Source organism: Plectropomus leopardus, chromosome 16 (assembly GCF_026936395.1).
Source record: "Plectropomus leopardus strain MGB_pleo_1.0 chromosome 16, ASM2693639v1, whole genome shotgun sequence".
Lineage (NCBI taxonomy): Eukaryota > Metazoa > Chordata > Actinopteri > Perciformes > Serranidae > Plectropomus > Plectropomus leopardus.
Window position 1 is genome coordinate 11,426,994 of NC_142191.1, and position 19,267 is coordinate 11,446,260.

At 38.9% G+C, this 19,267-nt stretch overlaps 2 protein-coding genes, 1 long non-coding RNA gene and 1 other non-coding gene across 4 annotated transcripts in view; 3 read left to right on the forward strand and 1 right to left on the reverse strand.

Annotated features, from left to right (window-relative positions):
- Positions 1 to 244: 244 nt before the first annotated feature.
- On the forward strand, positions 245 to 543 carry LOC148186838 (signal recognition particle RNA). Its single transcript, XR_015779320.1, has one exon.
- A 6,567-nt stretch (positions 544 to 7,110) lies between these two features.
- On the forward strand, positions 7,111 to 16,097 carry batf (basic leucine zipper ATF-like transcription factor). Its single transcript, XM_042503521.2, has 3 exons — positions 7,111 to 7,751; positions 8,664 to 8,768; positions 14,014 to 16,097. The coding sequence occupies exons 1-3, from the start codon at positions 7,251 to 7,253 to the stop codon at positions 14,218 to 14,220; spliced, it is 813 nt and encodes a 270-aa protein (XP_042359455.2). The 5' UTR covers positions 7,111 to 7,250; the 3' UTR covers positions 14,221 to 16,097.
- A 246-nt stretch (positions 16,098 to 16,343) lies between these two features.
- On the reverse strand, positions 16,344 to 18,663 carry LOC148186839 (uncharacterized). Its single transcript, XR_015779081.1, has 2 exons — positions 17,754 to 18,663; positions 16,344 to 17,652 (listed from the first exon to the last, which is right to left on the reverse strand). It is a non-coding gene; the product is annotated as an uncharacterized LOC148186839 (long non-coding RNA).
- flvcr2b (FLVCR choline and putative heme transporter 2b) overlaps positions 16,362 to 19,267 on the forward strand; it is a 31,683-nt gene continuing 28,777 nt past the window's right edge. The window contains exon 1 of the mRNA XM_042503681.2: positions 16,362 to 17,639. Within this exon, the coding sequence (XP_042359615.1) occupies positions 17,055 to 17,639 (585 nt within the window). The 5' untranslated portion in view covers positions 16,362 to 17,054. The remainder of the gene's footprint in view (positions 17,640 to 19,267) is intronic.

Consider the following 19,267-nt stretch of genomic DNA (forward strand, 5'->3'; position numbering starts at 1 on the left):
CACATTACTCACAGTAGCTGCAATAATTTAAGTTGATTTCTTTTTTTGATATAATATGTGATTAAACCGACATTAACAAATCGGCACTTTATCATCAGTTTGTGATATTTTGAGGTTTTATCAATCTTCATCTCTGCAGCTGCAGTTTTATTTCCCGCCGCTAGAAGCCGCTGCAGCGTACGCTCACGCCACGATGACGTCACTTTAGTCAAATTCAAAACCACTATGAGCACAGCTTTTAGACGCCGGGTGCGGTGGCGCGCGCCTGTAATCCAAGCTACTGGGAGGCTGAGGCTGGCGGACCGTTTGAGCTCAGGAGCTCTGAGCTGCAGCGGACTATGCCGATCGGGTGTCCGCACTAAGTTCGGTATCGATATGGTGCTCCGGGGGGAGCCCTGGACCACCAGGTCGCCTAAGGAGGGGTGCACCGGCCCAGGTCGGAAACGGAGCAGGTCAAAGCCCCCGTGCCGCTCAGTAGTGGGATCGCGCCTGTGAATAGACGCTGTAGTGCAGCCTGAGTAATACAGCGGGACCCAGTCTTTTTCTACCACCACTAAACTGCTCTTTATACACACACTCAAACCTGACACATTTACAGCACACAACAGCTTCATCACTGACTCTTCATCCTCTCATTCTCAACAACAGAGCAGCTCATCTGCAGCTCCTACACCGCCTCCACCTGGAGGACTCCTCACACTACATCTAACTCACTACACACTCACATGAGGCAGGTGGCGCCAATTTAAAGCAGCAAACAAACCACGGTAAAATGCACGGTAAAATGCTTTCAATCTGTTTACTGTGCTGTTGATAAAAACATGACAAATTTCAGGCTTTTATCGCTGTTTATATGTTGTTGGTTCAATGTGCTGCACAGAGATGTGGTGCACAACCATTCAAAACATCCTGTTTCAATTCAAACAAAAGACTGTGATACAAATGGTGTCAAAACAATTGTATTTAGGGACTGTTCGTTATTTATGAGAGGGGAAGTAGTGATGCAAAACACCGGAGGTGCTTCAGATCGTTTTTTAAGCTCTGGGGACGGAGTTATGTTGAAAACAACACTTTGGAATACCTTAAGTGTCTTAACCCTGTGAAACTTGAGCAAATTGGTTTAACTTCTTGCAAAAACATGGGGAGAAGGCAATGAGCAACCCTAAAAGACTTGTGCCAAAAATTATTAAGAAATTAGTTTAAAAAAAGTTACAAGAAAATTACTTGAAAATAAGAAGAAACAAAAGAGAGGTTGAAAGAAAACAAGAAAATGACTCCCAAAAAGTGCTGAAAATTGATGGTACGGTGCCAGGTGGCCCCTCACACTATTTCCTTATTCACAGGGAAACTTAATAATACACACTGGGAGGTTTTGTTTTGTACTTTTAATGTACATAATGTGTTAGAGTGCTTAAAAGGCACCAAAATAGAACTGTAATCAAAAAAGTGTACCTGAACCTGAATGCCCTCAAATCAAACGCCCCTTCATACCTGTTTGGGGGAGCTGCGACTGGCCCCTGGCATTTTGCAAAAGTGCCCCCCAGGCAAATTAAGCTAAGTAGCCCTGACTTAGAGGAAGGACACTCTACTTTAAATGGTTGCATTTTTTGCATGTTTTCTTTAACCCTTTGAAACTTGGAGCAACATCAGGTATCTTGTGCTGCTCTCAGACACCTTTTACAAGTGTTTAACTCTTTGACACCTGAGCATATCGATGCAATTTCTTTCAAAAACACGTGAAAAAAAGCAATGAGCAACTTGGTTCGAAATGTTTGACATATTGCTTGAAATTAGTTCATTTAGAAAACCATTTTTTTAAAAGCTAGGGGAAAATGTCAAGGGAAAAACCAAATTAATAATGATCATTATTACATATTTAAAATAATGTGTGTTTGTTCTTTTACGTTTTGTTAATTCATTTTCAGGGAGTTTTCTGGTACTTTATTATTATTCTAATTATTATCGTTAGTGCGAAATTAAACATTGGTGAATTTACAGGTACAAAACAAACAAACAAAAAAAAACAACATGCACACAAGGACAGAAAAAAGAAATACGCTGATGTACAGAGCTTGAAAGGGTAGCTACATATATATATATATATATATAATTCTGCTGTTAGCATTTTGCATTTGCTGTCACTTAAAATAACATAGTTACAGACTGTTGCATGGCAAATCTGTTAGATGTGAAATGTGCAAGAGAGAAGAAGAAAAATGTAAATAAATAACAGTAATCAATAATACATAAATACAACTACAAATACAAAAATAGGTGTAAGGTCAGTGATGGAAAAGGAATAAGAATAAATTGGGTAAATAAACCAGTAATAATCAGCTATTGTATTGTATATATATGTGTGTGTGTGTGTGTGTGTGTGTGTGTGTGTATACACACATGTACTTACATGTACACACCCTGCCACCCCCCACTCTAATAAATAAAGTACAGTCCCTTACTATCACGTATATTTCTGATGGCCATTACACTTTTTAAAATGAATTTTCATTTAAATTAATTTTTATTTTTTTATTTTTTTTTTAAGAGGTTCATTCTGGTCAATCCAAGAAGTCCCACAGTACATCGACTGTTCTTGTCATTTGTACAGTATTAAAATAATAAATAGGTTGCTTGCTGCCAAAACACTCCAGATGTTCTCAGCGGATGAGGAAGTGCTGCGTCATAACTAAACTTAGGCAATATGAAAACAATGCAACATTTTGGAATAACTTGAATGTCTTAAACCCTTTCAACCCTGAGCAAATTGGTCTGATTTCTTTCGAAAATATGGGGTTAAAGGCAGTGAGCAACTTGGCAAGGAATCTCCCGCAAATTGCAAGAAATTGGTAAAAGGTGACAAGAAATAAAAAGATTTTGTGTTTTTGTAAAGGGGGAAATGAAAAATAAAAATGTCCAGAAAACTGTACTTTTTAATTATTGTAACTATAAATTAAAAATTATATCAAAGATATATATATATGTGTGTGTGTGTATATATATATATTCATTTTTCAGCACTTTTTGGGGAATGTTCTTGTTTGTTTTTACCTTTCATTTTTTCTTTTGTTGTGTTTAATTTCATTTAACAGAAATAGATAGATAACAGTTCATCATACAATTATTTACACTTTTTTTCAAGTAATTTTCTTGTAACGTTTTAACTAATTTCCTGCTAATCACTGGCCCATGTCATTGCTCATTGCCTTCTCCCCATGTTTTTTTACAAGAAATCAAAGCAATTTGCTCAGGTTTCAAAAAGTCAATTAAATTTAAAACAAGGGCAGACAAATATAAATTTTTCAACTTAACAACTGTGAAGAGGCGGGCATTTACCGCATAGGTTGTTTCCCAGATTACCAGAAATCCATATTCATATTCAAAATGTCTGACAGGTGACATTTGTGGCAGACCACTATCGATGCAAATAACAACACACTGGCCATTATTTCAGCATTAGTTTGTAACTAAACTATTTATATGTATCTGAGTGGTTAAATAACTTCATATCGGCATATTACTCAAGACTGTAGATGTATATATCCTGATTATAGCTTTCTAAATGCTGACTGTATCAAAACTGAGCCAAAAAAAGAGTCAACTTTTTACAGACTGGACTTTACACTTCTGCTGCAGTGACTCATAACTGGCCTTTGTTTTGAAGTGAATACTTTGTTCAGTATAATTAAATTCACAATACGTGCCTCTGTGTTATTTTTACAGTCATCAGCGTCTACACGATTCTTCGCTTTCCCTCAATAATTCGGTGCTTATTAGAAACCTCCCACGGTCATTTCCAAGGAAAGGAGACCACAAATGAGGGCAGCTCAGTTTGCTATCTAAATAAATGGCCCTTCAGGGGGTTTTCCAAGTAAGTGAGGCCTGTAGAAGAAGATGAGAGACTTTGTTGACAGCAGTTGTTAATATTAATTGAACTGTTCCTATCAGCTGTCACTTCCACTTAATTTTACTCAGGATAAATGTTGTGTGAGCAAGTGTGTTAAGCTGGTACTTTGTTTGATAAGCTGCTATCGAGCCTGTTTTGTGCTGCTGAGAGCTTTACTGAGCACCAGAATTAAAAGAGAGTAAAAAGCTTTCTTTGTTTTAATAATCACCAGATGACATAGCTTACAAATGCACTGATAACTCACTGGAAAACGTCACAATAAAGGTCCAGTGTGTAGGATTTAGGGGGATATATTGGCAGAAATGGAATACAATATAAGTATTTTTTTCTTTAGTGTACACTAAGAAGAAAGGATTAGCTGTGTTTTTGTTTTGTTAGAATGAGTTGTTAATATTTATGAAGGGAGCAGGTCCTCGTCTGTGGATGTTGCACTGCGATGTTTCTACAGTAGCCCAGAACGGTCAAACCAAACAATGGTTCTAAGCAGGGCCATTACCTTTTTCGTGTTCTTGTGTCGGCCACCATAGTTAGCAGCCCCTCCATAACTAGCTGATCAGCATTGAAAAAAACACATGAAACATTTTTAACATGAAACAGCTTTACTCAGTATTTTTATTGGTTTTAATTGCAAAGTCCATTTGTTTTGGAGAAGAACAGACCTCTGCACTTTATTTTATTTTAAACCTCTTGAACGTTTTGATCTGAAGTTACAGAAAAAAAGTGAGCCTTCATTGGTAGGTTGCTAGCAGTCCGTCTGATTTGCAACATAAAACTGCATTATTCAGTGATTTTACTGCTTTAAATTATGAAGTTGGTTTTCTTCTGGAGAGAAAGAGACCTCTGTGCTTCATTTGGCTCCCTGTAAAAACCTCCGGAACAATCAACACTGAAGAAATTCTAATCAGGAGAAGTTTCAGCTGGTTGCAATCTGCAATCCTCCCTGCTAGATGCCACTAAATCAACTGAAACCTTACACATTGGACTTTTAAAATGTCAGACAAATAAAAAAGAATTATTCTTTGCATACTTTGTCAATAGATCACAATCTACTTCATAAAAAGCTTGAAAAAAGAAGTAGTGTAGGATTTTGTGGCATCTAGCATTGTAAATTGCAGATTGCAACCAGCTAGAACTTCTCCTGGTTAGAATATCTTTAGTGTTCATTGTTCAGGAGGTTTAAACTGAGTCAAATTATCTGCAGAGGTCTCTTTCTCTCCAAAACAAATGGATCTGGTGATTAAAACCAGTAAAAGGACTCAATAAAGCAGTTTCGTGTTATAAGCTCGAGTTTTTTCAATGCTGTTTAGCACATCGGAGATGGGACGATAGCCCAGCACCTGCTAATGTGTGCCCACCTTTTTTCTCTAATAACTTCATATCCAGATGTTCAGGAATTTATTTCTGGGAGCTGAATTATCTGCAGAGGTCACCTTCTTTCCAAAACAAACGGAACAGCAGTTTCACCTTACAAATCAGTGTTTTTCAGATTCCTAACTACGGTGGCTGATTTGGGAATGCAAAAATATGAATGTTCCTGTCTAGAGCCAGTTGTTGGTTTGTCTGTTCTGGGGTTCTGTAGAAACATGGTGGTGCAACATGGCGATCTTCATGGACGAGGACCCACTCCTTATGTAGCTATAAAAGGCTCATTCTAAGGTAACGAAAACACAACAATTCTTCAGCCTCATTCCCACTGCACAAAAAGCCAAACATCTGACTTTTTAATGCAATGAGAATGCGTGCAATCAGCATTTACACCCAGGTTAAATGACTCTGCAGTAAACACAGGTTTTTATCACCTCTGGCTCTGATCGGCCCTGATGGCCCTAATTTCAGCTCCTTAACCGGCAAGATGCAATGACACCTCTAAATACTGTCCATCTTCTCCTAAGCAGCGTGAAGACACAAGTGACATTGCATGGACACACCAACAAAACAACCTACACACAAACAAAAGCTGACAGAAAGGCAGACTCGTGTGCTGCAGCGGTGAGTTCACTGACAATGAACTCAGTTGCCTATATTTAGTGGGTTTACCCGTGTTTGAGAAACCTGCGTGCATGTGCTAATTTTGTTGGGAAAGGGGTATTGAAACATACTTATTGCATTATATTCCATGTCTGCCAATATATCTCCCTAAATGCTGCATACTGGACCTTTAAATATATTTTCTGAGGAGCTAAGAATTTGCTTTATCCCTGCACCTTAAGGTCATTTAAGGCTCGGAAACAAGGTCAATACAGAAATATGGCTGTATTAACTCAAAGCCTTAGATTTGTTTTGTTTTTCTATATTTGTGTAGTGTGTATTTGTGTATTGTGTCTGTGTCCTGGTTAAAGCAGAATTTGACTAATCAGCTTTCCTCCTCTTTCTTTTTTTCTTTTTTACAGTTCTCAACTCTTTTGGACAGCGTTAAATGCCAAGTATTAGAAATGTCTGGCCTTGCCCAAGCTCTTCAAAATTCCTGTGATGGTAGAACATGTTTTTGTGTGGGAGGACTGTTCTGCCAAGCAAAGCTGTTTTGGTCCTGATTCTTTTTTTTTTCCTCACAAGAAAATCTTGTTCTTGCATCACCAAATGCTACCTCGTGATGGGGGTAAACAAGAAAATAATGCAAGGAGTCACATACGGGGCTTCGTGGTCCATCGTGTAATTTTAACACAGATTTTGTTGGATGTTTAAGCTGCGGCATATGTCATATCACATGACTGTGTACCTTCAGCCTCCTCAAACTGTACATTCTTAAACATTCCCCACACTTCAACATCTTTACAGAGAGTCATTTAGAGCAAAAGACATTGAGGGTGGGGATTTGGGGAGCCCCGAGCCGTCACCTTAATGCAGCTGTACGTCGTGTGGCGAACAAGAAAGCGTTGCATACGTCTGGAAATCACCATAAAGTTTTCTGTAAATATGCACAACTCAGTCATCCACGTGGAGTTTTAGGATGCGCAGTCTCTTGAGGATTTGGTCGAAACGTATTGTGCGCGGCAGCTAAAAAAAGAGGAAGTGGGAATGTCCATGATAGCTGCCTAACACACTTGCACAGAGACATATTCGCCCGCCACGCACACAAACACACACACAGATCATTTTGATTGTGCTGCCACCAAATATTAATTTCTACATAAATTTTTCTACATTATTATTCTTCTTATTATTTCATTTTTATTATTTATTTATTATTAATGTATATTTTTTTTTTTTTTATTTTCTGGTAGTTAAGGATTTAAAACTTTTTCTGGGACTTGTTAAAAAGCACTCCATATTTCTCCTAAAATCCACCCATATCTATCTCAATTACAATTTAAAGCCCCCAATATGTTATTTTTCTGGACTTTACAAAATGACATTACGTGTTTTAACTTACCATCAGACATGTGACTTCCAGTCTAATGTAACTTACCCAGATTCTTACCAGAAGCCACATCAGATACAGCTAATTAGGCAGACAGCAAGTCTCACAGAGTGTGTGTCACAGAGAGAGAGAGAAAGAGAAAGAGAGAGAGAGACAGAGAGAGAGAGAGATAAAGGAAGAGAGCATGAGCAAGCGAGTGAAAGAGAAGGAGGAGTGACAGAAAGGGAAAGAAAAGAGGGAAGAAAGAGACTCATTAAGCCAAGTTCCTCTCAGCACTCGTTCTGCTACACAGACTCTGTCTCTTTCTTTTCTCTCCCTCACTCTCTCTCTCTCACACACACATACACACACACCACAAAAACACACGCTCAAAAACACAAAGCAGAAGTGGACAAAGACACACGGTTTCAGTCGCCGCGGTTGGCTATGGCTCAGGGCTCTGACAGCAATGACACAAGTTACAAGTCCCCATCACCTGGAAGCAGGCCGGTAAGTGTGCTCTTCTACTTTCTGAACAATATACTTGTTTACGTCCTTTCAAGATCGGTAAATTTAGTACAAATCCTGCGATTAAAACACCACATATTTCTCCTAAATCTATGATTGGGTGCAGTGTTGATGCATATTTCAGTGGGCAGCAGGGCAGCCTATCACAGAGTTCTGTCCTCGTTGGCTCTTTTCACAGTTTCTCCAGAAGTGTTTCACATGCACACATGGGCTGCAGGCATGACTCGCTTCAAGTGTAGGCTTTTGTGAATTGCAAAAATGTATCACTCGTCCAAGTTGTGGGAATCCTTTGTTTTAGCGAGTCCCTCAAACTGCGAATGATTGGAGAGCTGTCAGGAACAGACAGCGTGTTAAACACAGTGTGTGCTGCATGTGAGGCTTCTTTCACATGTGCCAGTTTCTTACACCTTGCTTTTTTTGCTTTACAGCATTGTAAAAATAAATGCATTTTTTTAAATGTCACAAGCTGGGATCCTTCGTGCAATCTCTAGCACCATCAGTTAGTTTGGGGCTTTTCAGTAATGCGTTAACGGACAGTTCAGAGGATGTTAGATCATGAATTTGTTGTCTCTTTGAAGTACAACTGACACAGCATTTTCAAATGGATTAGTTATTACGATACCAAGAAAATCGAGTGTTGAGGACACGAAACAGGGTGTGAGTTATACCTAACCGATTACTCAGCCACTCCCAGACCCTGCCCTTACCATTAGGTGCAAAGTTAAGCCCATCGTCTGTCAAACTGTCACTAAAAGAGAAACCGATTCACACGTAAACCCACCACCAAGAGCTGCTGACATAACTGCTCAGGGTCAGGAACACTGCTGTGTGCCCACCAGTTTAACGTTTATACCAGTGCATGCACGTTAACAGTCAACGTTTGTGCTTTGTCAGAGCTCCTCAGATGATGCGAAGAAGGTGATGCGGAGAGAGAAGAATCGGATTGCTGCTCAGAAGAGCAGGATGAGGCAAACACAGAAAGCTGACAGTCTGCATATGGTAAGGAGACCACACACACCAATCAAGAGCAACACAATTTAACACTGATTTGTACTTTTTAAGAGCCAGAGACACAAGCAAAAAGATGGAAGACTGAAGCAATACTATTTTTTTAGCCCTGAAAGACATCGATTTTGTACAGTTTTACAGTACTGCACATCAAATCTGATCGTATATATTGGGTGACCACTGAAGGATGTTTAGCAGTGGTAGCATTAGTTTAGTGTGACATTCACTCTGTCTGTCAGAGTCAGGACCTCGTTATGGTTTTGCAAGTCACAAGTAAAGTCTTTGCAATCAAATCCCAAGTCAAGTCCCAAATCCTAAACTTTGAATTTAAAGTCCTAAACAAGAAATAATTTGCTCTTCACCAAATGTAATGCCACTTTAGCAACAGAGCGATGATATATTAAATTTACAAAAACCATGAATGAATTTATGGTTTTTAAAAATTTGTGTTTTGTTTGTGAAAACAAGTTTGCTAAAAACTTCCTCAGCTGATAAGCTAACGCTGCACTAAGCAATAGCTCACTGTGTTAATATTAACCCAAACTTAACATTCTTTGTGCAGTTTCAAATGCCGAGCGTAGCTCAAAGTTGTTGCATATCTGTAATTTTCTACCTGCACATTTTGAACAATGCAATTTCTTTTTTGTTTACCCCCTTCAAACTTACACAAAATTATCTTTGATAATATAGAAATAAACAAAATAAACAAAAATGCATGCTTTTTCAAATCAGTGTTTATTTGTTGAAACAAGTTTGTTAAAAACGTTCCCAGCTGTTAAGCTAAGTTAGCTAACCATTAGCTTGCTATGTTAGGATCAGCCTCGAGTTACACTTACTCTTTGTGCAACTTAAAATATCGGAACAAAATTCAAAGATGTCGCATCTCCTTTGGTAATTTTCAACCTACACATTTTGCAAACTGCAATTCGTTCTTTGTGCAAAATTGTTTTTGGTATCATTTTTTCCGAACTGGCGTGTAGTAACAAAACATTTGTTCTTTGTGGTCCTCCTCTGAACTTGGTTGGATGCTGTTGGATTGGTTCAAATAAAGTGGATCATCGAAGGGATTAAGGATTGACTGTCTAGGAATTAAATCACGCTAACGTTGGCTTGAAAAGGAAATTAACTGACTGGCGCACTTTTTAATCTTTGGGTTTGGAGGAAGTAGCCTCGCAAGTATTTTTAAGTCAAAAGACTTAAGTCCAAATGAAGTCGTGAGTCACTGGTGTCGAAGTCCCAGTCAAGTTGCAAATTAATGTATTTTGTCAAGTCTAAAGTCTTCAAATATGTGACTCGAGTCTGACTTGAGTCTAAGTCATGTGGCTTGAGTCCATACCTCCTCTTTCTACATTTAAAAATAGGTTTTATTTAAATATTTCTGCCATGAATTTTTATAAAACTGCTCAATTGATCAACATCCTCTGCGTTTGTACTATATTTACAAAATGCTACTTGACCATGTGGCGATGTGTCATGGCTTCTGTTGGGCTGCACACTTGGACGCTGCTCTGTGTGTTTGCAGAAGCTTAAGGAATAAATTAGCACGTGTGGGCAATCACTCCCTTTCTGCAGCAGAATCCAGCACCAGAGAGTGCAGCGCTGAATGTGATAACAGAAGGGTGTACTGCTTTGTTTTGTTGCCCCCGTTATTCTTTTGTGCCGTTCATTTCGTGCTATCATTCTGATCTGCGTCGTTTTGGCGTTTACTTGTTTGCCTTAAGGCGTGTTGTTTATTCATTGACTAAAACATCACAGAGAGCTCTTCATCTGGATTTCTTTACAAATCTTCTAATCTATGAACGCACTAGTTTCTCCAGTAATGATGTAATTTTCTTGTGGATCCGTTAGGGCCTCAGATAACCCTACATGCTGTCACAACTAACATCAGCACACATTTCAGCATGCTGACCACATATCTACTATCTATGTGACTTCCTCGTTCAAGCCGAGATGATCTGTGCTGCACTGTACTCTAGCAGCTGTTCCTGTGAACTTTATCAAATAAACTGAAGAGGTTGTGAGCTTCAGAAAGGCCACACTGTAGGCAGTAGTAGATCCAGAGATTTAAACTCTTTCCCGTGAAGCATGGTGAATGTTATCAGTCTCTTTAAAGCCTGTCAAAGTCACAGAGAACACCGGTGGACCACAGAGCACACTGTGGTTTTTCTGTCATCGTCTCACTAGATAAACAGGAAGGCGAATTTTCCCTCTCTATGACACCGTGGCTTATTTCCTGTTTCTTCAGTAGTATTTTTTTCTTCTGTGTAAATTCTACGTCGTGGGCAGGAGGGGAGAAAAAGGCCGTCACTTCTTGTAAAGTGCTGATTGCAGTGGGCTGTATTTGGCTAAGTGACGCAGGTTCAGGGGTTTGCCCAGAGCCTCTGTGACAGTAAGGACCTACGGCTTGGTGTCAGAATCTCTCGGCCATGGTGCGATGACCTTTTCATTAACCGAGTGGAAGATTTTTTCCCCTACTATTCCCACACCAAAAAGACTTTCAACCACTCGTGTAGAGTTTGCTCTGCTTCTATGATCTCTGAAGTTGATGATCAGTAGGAAAGACTCTTCAGAGAGCTTGTTTTGGAAAATGTACATATAACATCCAAAATGTTAGAATGGCAGCTTTTGAGATTGTGGTGCTGAGTGAGCTGCAGGCAGCTTGCACTGTAAATGTTGTGTTTGAGTCAGTATTCATAGGTAGGTTTTCATGCTGACAGACAATGTACTTTTACATTTTTTTACCTCACAGTTGGTGGTCTAAGGTATGTGGTAGATCTGATGAGTTTTTGTTAACAACCTTTGTTGTTAACAACCTTGTTGTTGCAACCTTTTTTCTTCATTCATATCAGCATGAAAAAAACCCAAGTTAAATAGATTTCCTCTATGACAGTTAACCCTTTGAAACTTGAGCAAATTGGTTTGTTTTCAATGAGAAACTTAATAAGTCAAGGCACAAAAATCTGCAAAAGAATAGTAAAAAAGTAACAAAGACATTACCTGAAAATAAGCGAAAATATATAATGAAAGCAACAAACAAATATGAACAAAAATAGCTGGTAAAAAGGATTTATTTTATTTATTTTCTAGTATTCCCCTTTTTTTCAAAACTATTTCTTTTTGTAATTTTCTTATCAAATTTAACTAATTTCTTGCAATTTGTGGGACATTTCTTGCCAAGTTGGCCATTGCCTTTTTCCCAGTGTTTTTGAAAGAAATCAAACAAATTTTCTCAGGTTTCAAGGCATCTAAACTCAGCACAAGAAAACGTATGTTGATCCAGGTTTCAAAGGGTTAAAATACTTACATAATTTCAGCTATGTTACCACCAGGCTGAGCCACCAACATCATCAGATGTTGATATTCAATGTCAGGACAATGTCAAATGCCATCAATTTTGACATAGCCCACTGACAACAGAGGATGTTGATATTTTAATTGATTGTAAGGTGTGTTGTTAAGTAACCTAAATCTAACATCTTCTAAACGCCTCATGCCAGCGTTATCTTGACGTGAAATAACAACATTTATTTGTAAGGTATGACGACAAAACCCAACATCTGCAAAATCATAATGTTAATATCCACACTACATGAAATTCTCACATCGTTAGACATTTAAAATATCGTCAACATGATTTTCAGTCCAACCAAAATTTAATGTCTGTGTGATGTCTTTCTGGCGTCATATAGATGTCCAGAGCCAGCTGGGCAACAGGTTCTAAGGTAATTCTGGACAAAAAAGTTAAAGTAGCATACCACCATTTAAGTACAGTTTTGGGCATATTTGAAAATTTCACTTTAGCCTACTTCACTGCCAAATACTTTCCTAAGAGTACCACACCTAAATTTATTATTTTTATTTTTATTTTTAATCTATTTATTGAAAGATTTCTTAAATATTTTTTTCAAAACATGACAGATCTTCGTATAGATGTTATTGTTATTCAGAGTGTTGCTTGAAAGAGATAATTCATAAAAATGAACAACTATATTTAGTTTGTGTGAATTCTGATGCAATAATGCTAATATACATATAATTGCTAATTTGTACAATGTTTAACTGAAGCTGATGGGAAAGACATTTGTTTTGCTAAAGCTGACATGTCTGTTAATTTTCCTAGCAAGTCAGTGGTTCTGGAGAAATTTCACTCACAACCACAAATGTCAGCAGCATGATGGTGTGAGATCAAAAATCAGAGATAAAGGGAACGGTGTGACACTGGGGTGTGATGGTTACCAAGCTGCAGAATACAATTGTTCAGTTGTTTTTAGAAAAGACATTACTGGCATTGCTAGCCATGATAGTGTGAAAAAGCATATTTTTAATGAGATGTTAGATGCGTTTCTAGCTTTGCCACCAAAAAGCTGGGTTTTTTTAGCGAGACATTGCAGCATTTCCAACCATTATACCGAGACATAGCGAGACAATTGTGCCACCAGATGTTTCTAGCAAGACATTGGCGTCATGATTGCGTGACAAACAGCAGGGTTTTTTCAATGAGCTATCAGCATTTCCAGCTGTGATTGTACCACCAAATCTTTTTTTTAGTAAGGTAACATTTTCAGCTGTGATAACAAGACATCGGCTGCATTTCCAGACATGATTGTGTGACAGAAAGCGGGTGTTTTTTAGTAAGATAGTGACATTATTTCTAAGTGGATGGCTTTAGCAATACATCTGCAGCATTTTCAGCCAATATAGCGAGACATTGTGAGACAATTATGCCACCAAAAGCAAGACACTGGTGGCCTCAACAACTGTGATAGTGCCACCAAAAGTGAGGAAATATCGAAATATTGGTGTTATTCCAGTTTTGATAACGAAACAACAGCAGCATTTCCAGCTGTATTTTTCACCATCTCACCCCATCTTTTCCTAACCATACCCGAGTGTTTTTCGTGCATAAACCAAACCACATATTAAGCGCAGCATTATTGAAACATAATGAAACATAAAGTTTTAACATATCCATTCATAATAACATACAAATGTTACATATCCATAGTTTGCTGAAATGTACAATGCCAACATTTATTCTGGCAATTAAACTGAAAATGTACTTTGGTTTGTAGTTAAAGCAGTAAAATATGCAAATATACTTGCATAGAAAAAGGATTTGATAAAGATATCACTTGTATATCATCCAGTCTGACTTAACCACCAAGTAAAATCACTTTTTATTTTTATTACTTAAAAGACCTTTTTGCTCAAACGTCCTGTCGCTGTGTGCTTCCAGGAGAGTGAGAACCTGGAGAAGGAGAACGCTGCCCTGAGGAAAGAGGTGAAGCAGCTGACGGAGGAGGCCAAGTTTCTGTCGTCTGTGCTGAGCAGTCATGAACCTCTGTGCACCGGCCTGGCTCCTCAGACCCACGACCCCCTCTACCCTCCTCATCACAGCAGCTACCACCACCAGCACATCACTGTACCACACTACCAGCACTGACCTGACTGACTACTGAGGCGGCCCGAAGGCGTGCTGCGAACAGATGACTGACCTCAATGGAGAGAAAGACTGACTGGATATGTGTCTTTAAATGTTGTTCAAAACTGAGGAGTATAACAGACCAATATGTCTACCAAACGATGACAGTATGGACCCCAAACTGTAACGAGTAGTGTTGAAAAGTATTTATTTTTTGCTTGTGTTCATCTCTTTGCTTTTACCTGATTAATATCAGTGATCTGTATGTGAACTTAAAGCTCCAGTGTGTAGGATTTAGGGGACATATTGGCAGAAATTGAATATAATATAATAAGTACGTTTACTTGTATAGTTACCTGAAAATTAGAGTTATTGTGTTTTCGTTTCCTTGAATGAGTTGTTTATATCTACATAGGATGGAGGTCCTCATCTGCAGAGTCTGCCATGTTGCACCGCCATGTTTCTACAGTAGCCCAGAAAGGACAAACAAAACACTGGCTCTAGATCATTTCCACATCGGACATGGTAGTTGGAAGACCATCTGCATAGAGGAGCACTGGGAAAATACTGATTTGTAAAGTAAAACGGCTTTATTAGGTGTTTTTACTGCTGGGGCCATTCGTTTTCATGTGGAACCCCCATGGTTAGCTGCCCCTCTGCAAAAAGCCAATCAGCACCTGAAAAACACTGATTTTTAAACTGAAACTGTTTTATTTAGTGTTTTTACCAGTTTTAATCGCCTGGTCTGTTTGTTTTGGAGAGGAAGACACCTCTGCAGATAATTTGGCTCCCAGTGAAAACCTCCTGAACGGCGGGATCTTAGGTCATCAGAGAATAAAAGGTGAGCACATTAACAGGTGCTAAGCTTGCAGACTGAACAGGCTTTTAATGTGAAACTGCTTTATTCTGTGTTTTAACTGTTTTAAATAACTGGGTCTGTTGTTTTGGAAATGAGGAGACCTCTGGGGATAATTTGGCTCCCGGACAAAAACTCTTGAATGTCTGAATCAAAAAAAAAAAAAAGAAAAGTTGAGCACACATTACATTACATTAGCTGACGCCAAACAGCATTGGAGAAACACAGATTTTTGTGAAACTAAATTTACTCAGAGTTTATACTGCTTTGAATCACCTGGTCTGTTTCTTTTGGAGAGGAAGCGACCTGTGCAGACAATTCAGCTCCTAAATGTCTGGATTTTAGGTTTTTAGAGAGAAAAGTAAGCACACATTAGCAGGTGCTAGGGTAACTGCCCATGTCTGACACGCCAAACGGCACTGGAAAAACACTGATTTTTAACTTGAAACTGCTTTATTTAGTGTTTTTACTCATTTTAATCACCTGGTCTGTTTGTTTTGGAGAGCAGAAGACCTTTGCAGATAATTCGGCTCCAGGTAAAAACCTCTTGTACAATGAACAGTGAAAAAATTCTAACTGGGGAAGTTTCAGCTGGTTGCAATCTGCCACTAAATACCCCTACGTCTTACACACTGCTCTCTTAAATGAGTAGAATGATCAACCAGTCTATGTTTACATTGGGAGAAAAGAAAAAAACCTACTGTAAGATCAGGTGACTCAGATGGTACAGTATTTTTGTAAATTTTTAGTGTCATGTCATCCTGTCATGTTTGAGTGTTTATTAATGTGTTTCATTGTGTAAATGTAGATTGCCAATGCTCAGGAGATTTTTGACAGATTTGATTGTGGACAAACAGAATGTATAAAGTCGAGATCCTTTAAAATGAAAAAAAAGAGGCTTCAATGTACCAAAAAACAGAAAGGCGGTGAAGAATGGGCATTCCAAGGGTCTTGACTTGTGTAATGGTGATGATGCTGTGAAAAGACCCAGCAAACGATATTTATTAAATGTGATGCCTTTTAGGTGATCATCTCTGACCAACACTGAGTTGTTGTTGTTTATGCTATCATGCAGTGTTTTTCTTTGAGTCTGTGAAATTCCCAGTGGTGCTGATAACAGGGGACACGTGACAAACATTTTTTTTGTCTCTTGTGAGGAGGGAGTCCCTAGATGGCGCTGTTCACCAAGAGCTGAAGTGTGTTGTAACGCACAAAAATAGTCATTCATAACCTGCTTTGACTGAGTATGAATTATTTTCTCTGTCCTTGAACACAACTAAGGCATTCATGTCATTCACATTCTTGTGATCACTCCATTTTTATTAGGCAAACTAAATACACAATATCAGCTTTTTTTAAAAAATGGGGGTAATAAAGTGATAAAAAATAGGCATGTTTACAACTCCACACCATATATGATAGCAGGTAGGAAACTGCGACCTTTAAACACGTTACAAACTGCAGAAAAAGAGACATATTTCGGTGTTACAGGCTCCTCAGATACCACAAAGAACAGTTTATTGAAACTCCGCCCTTGAGCCTGAGTTGACCGACTTGTTTCAAGATCCCAACGCGGTTTTAGGTCCGGGTGGAGGGTCACAGCAGGCGCTCCTACACGTGTGTACACTCGAAAACCGTCCGGAACAGCTTGAATTCATTCATGAAATTATCTGTCACTAATTTATTGAAACTTTAGCCTACATATTTGAGGCGTAAACTCGACCTGTTGGAGTAACTCGGGAGGAAATGCCGCGTAAACTGGAAGTTGTGAAGCTCTCATTAGTTTCGTGTTAACTGTACTGTTGATTTGAAGCATATATTTTTTTGATTTAACTTTTAGGTGAAAACATGAAACTGTAAGTGCTGTGTGTCGTTAAAAGCGCTGAATGTTTAGTGTTAACGCTTAGAACAGGGCGACTTTCAGTTGCATGTGGATTAACAGACAGCAGTTGAGCGTGAACTTTATACTCCATGAGTATATTTAGCAGCCTGGTTTAATATGAGTGAGAAACAAGCCTTAGGAGACAGTAATCTTGACGACCAAAGCAAGGCAGACTTGGAGAACCATGTCAAACTGGAGGAGGGTGACGCGGAACTGCGCGCCGACGATCCGAGCCCGCTGGACGGACACGAAGCGTTGAGACCCACCCGCCTGTACAAACGGCGCTGGATGATCGTCCTCCTGTTCAGCTCCTATTCTCTGTGCAACTCCTTCCAATGGATACAGTACGGCATCATCAGCAACATCTTCATGAAGTTTTACGACGTGGACGCCTTCACCATAGACTGGATGTCCATGATCTACATGCTGACATACATTCCCTTCATCTTCCCCGTGACCTGGCTGCTGGACAAAAAGGGACTCCGGGTCATCGCGCTGGTGGCCACTGCGCTCAACTGTGCAGGCACCTGGATCAAAGTGGCCAGCGTCAGACCCAACCTGTTCGCCGTCACTTTCCTGGGGCAGTTCTCCTGCTCCTTCGCGCAGGTGTTCATCCTCGGGATGCCGTCCAGAATCGCGTCGGTGTGGTTCGGATCGGAGGAAGTGTCCACCGCCTGCTCCATCGGAGTCTTCGGTAATCAGGTATGCTATACTCCTGTCAGTGAGTGGGACAAGTTTGCCTTTAACCTACTTGATCACTTATTTAATGTATATGTCGCCCAATAGCTCCACTAACCTCCCATCATATGGACATACCCACATCTGTTTGGCACGTTTGCGTAATTACGCACGTTCTGGGTCAGGGACCACAGTGCATCTCCTCCTGTGTGATCAAGGCTCAGCATCACTTGCTGCGACTGTGAGAGAATGAATGGCAGAAAAAAACATGCAAGAAGAGACATACATTTAACCTCATCACCTGCTCCTTTCTTTTTCAGGCCTCTGCTCGGAAATTTAAATATAGAGTAGATCTAAACAACTTCAAGGTCGTAGATTAAACATAACAAATGGGAGATGAACTTAAGAGCCCCAAGCATGATTATACTGTATTGTGAAAAAGTCTTAGGCCACCCTTGTTATTTTATCAAGGTTACAATGATCATACATATTTATTTCTCAGCAGCGCATTTACGAAAATACAACTAGAACATACATGACATATGTATACAGTATTATAAATGCAAATATTTCAGAATCAAACAACTTTAACTTGCTGTAGATGGAAGTATTTAGCGTGACCTCCCTTTACACTTAGCATGTCTTGGACTCTCTTTGGCAGGCAAGATGACATTTACACTACTAATCTTCTGGTGCATTTACACCAGGCTGCATTCAAGACATGCTCAATATTGATTATTTACCTCTTGTTATAGTTGTAGCATTTCATTTTTTATGCTAAATATTGACTTAAGTCTTAAGAAGCAATTTTGTTCTGACGTTTTTGTGTGTCAATGCATTCTACATGTTCTCTATATTCTTTCTTTGTATGTTAAAAAAAAAGATAATGAGAAATAAATATGTATTTATCCCCATTATAACTTTGCTAAATCAAGGGGCCTAAGACATTTTGCACAGTACTGTAGATGCTATTGGACCAGATTTAATGAAGCAACATGACAGAATATGCCTTTGGAATGATGAAGCATTGGCCCTAAAGCTCAAATAAACCATGAAATAACATCTTACAGCCACATGTGCAGCGATAGATTATAAAATGAAGCAGGACACAACAAGAGAGCATTAAGTACTCAAAGTCTAAGGCAAGATCTTGAATTGGCATTTTTGCACCCTATTTGGTTCCCAGATAACAATCAATTTCATTTGATGTCACATAGTTGTCAGAAGTATTAAACCCATTTAAAATCAACAGCTGTTGCACTTTACGCTGTATGGACATAAGTAGTTTAACCAACCACTGTGTACCTTAATATATATATAACATTACATTGCAGCTCACTGTAAATAACAAATGAAAAAAACACAAAACTGTTTCTCAAATTTTCTATGTCTATTTAACAGATCTCCACACATGTATAAAACTAACCCTTTAGTATTAATAAGCCCAAAACACCAAATGCTCATTTTTTTACAAAAGGCAACCTCTATTTTCAAACTTGCCTTTAGCAGTGGAAAGCGTGGGAGTAGGTTGGGAGGGTCATATCTTACATGAGAGGTTTGGGGGTCCTCTGCCAGAAAATTTTGAGCATCAAAAACATTTCCTGCATTCTGGTGAATTTTATGCACAATTTTATGCGATTTCTGCATCCATT

Excerpts from the sequence above, each read along its gene's own strand:
- batf (XM_042503521.2), top strand. The coding sequence starts at position 7,251 with ATGACATTACGTGTTTTAACTTACCATCAGACATGTGACTTCCAGTCT. Across the intron at positions 7,752-8,663 it reads CATCACCTGGAAGCAGGCCG|AGCTCCTCAGATGATGCGAA; the intron begins GTAAGTGTGCTC and ends GTGCTTTGTCAG. Across the intron at positions 8,769-14,013 it reads AAGCTGACAGTCTGCATATG|GAGAGTGAGAACCTGGAGAA; the intron begins GTAAGGAGACCA and ends GTGTGCTTCCAG.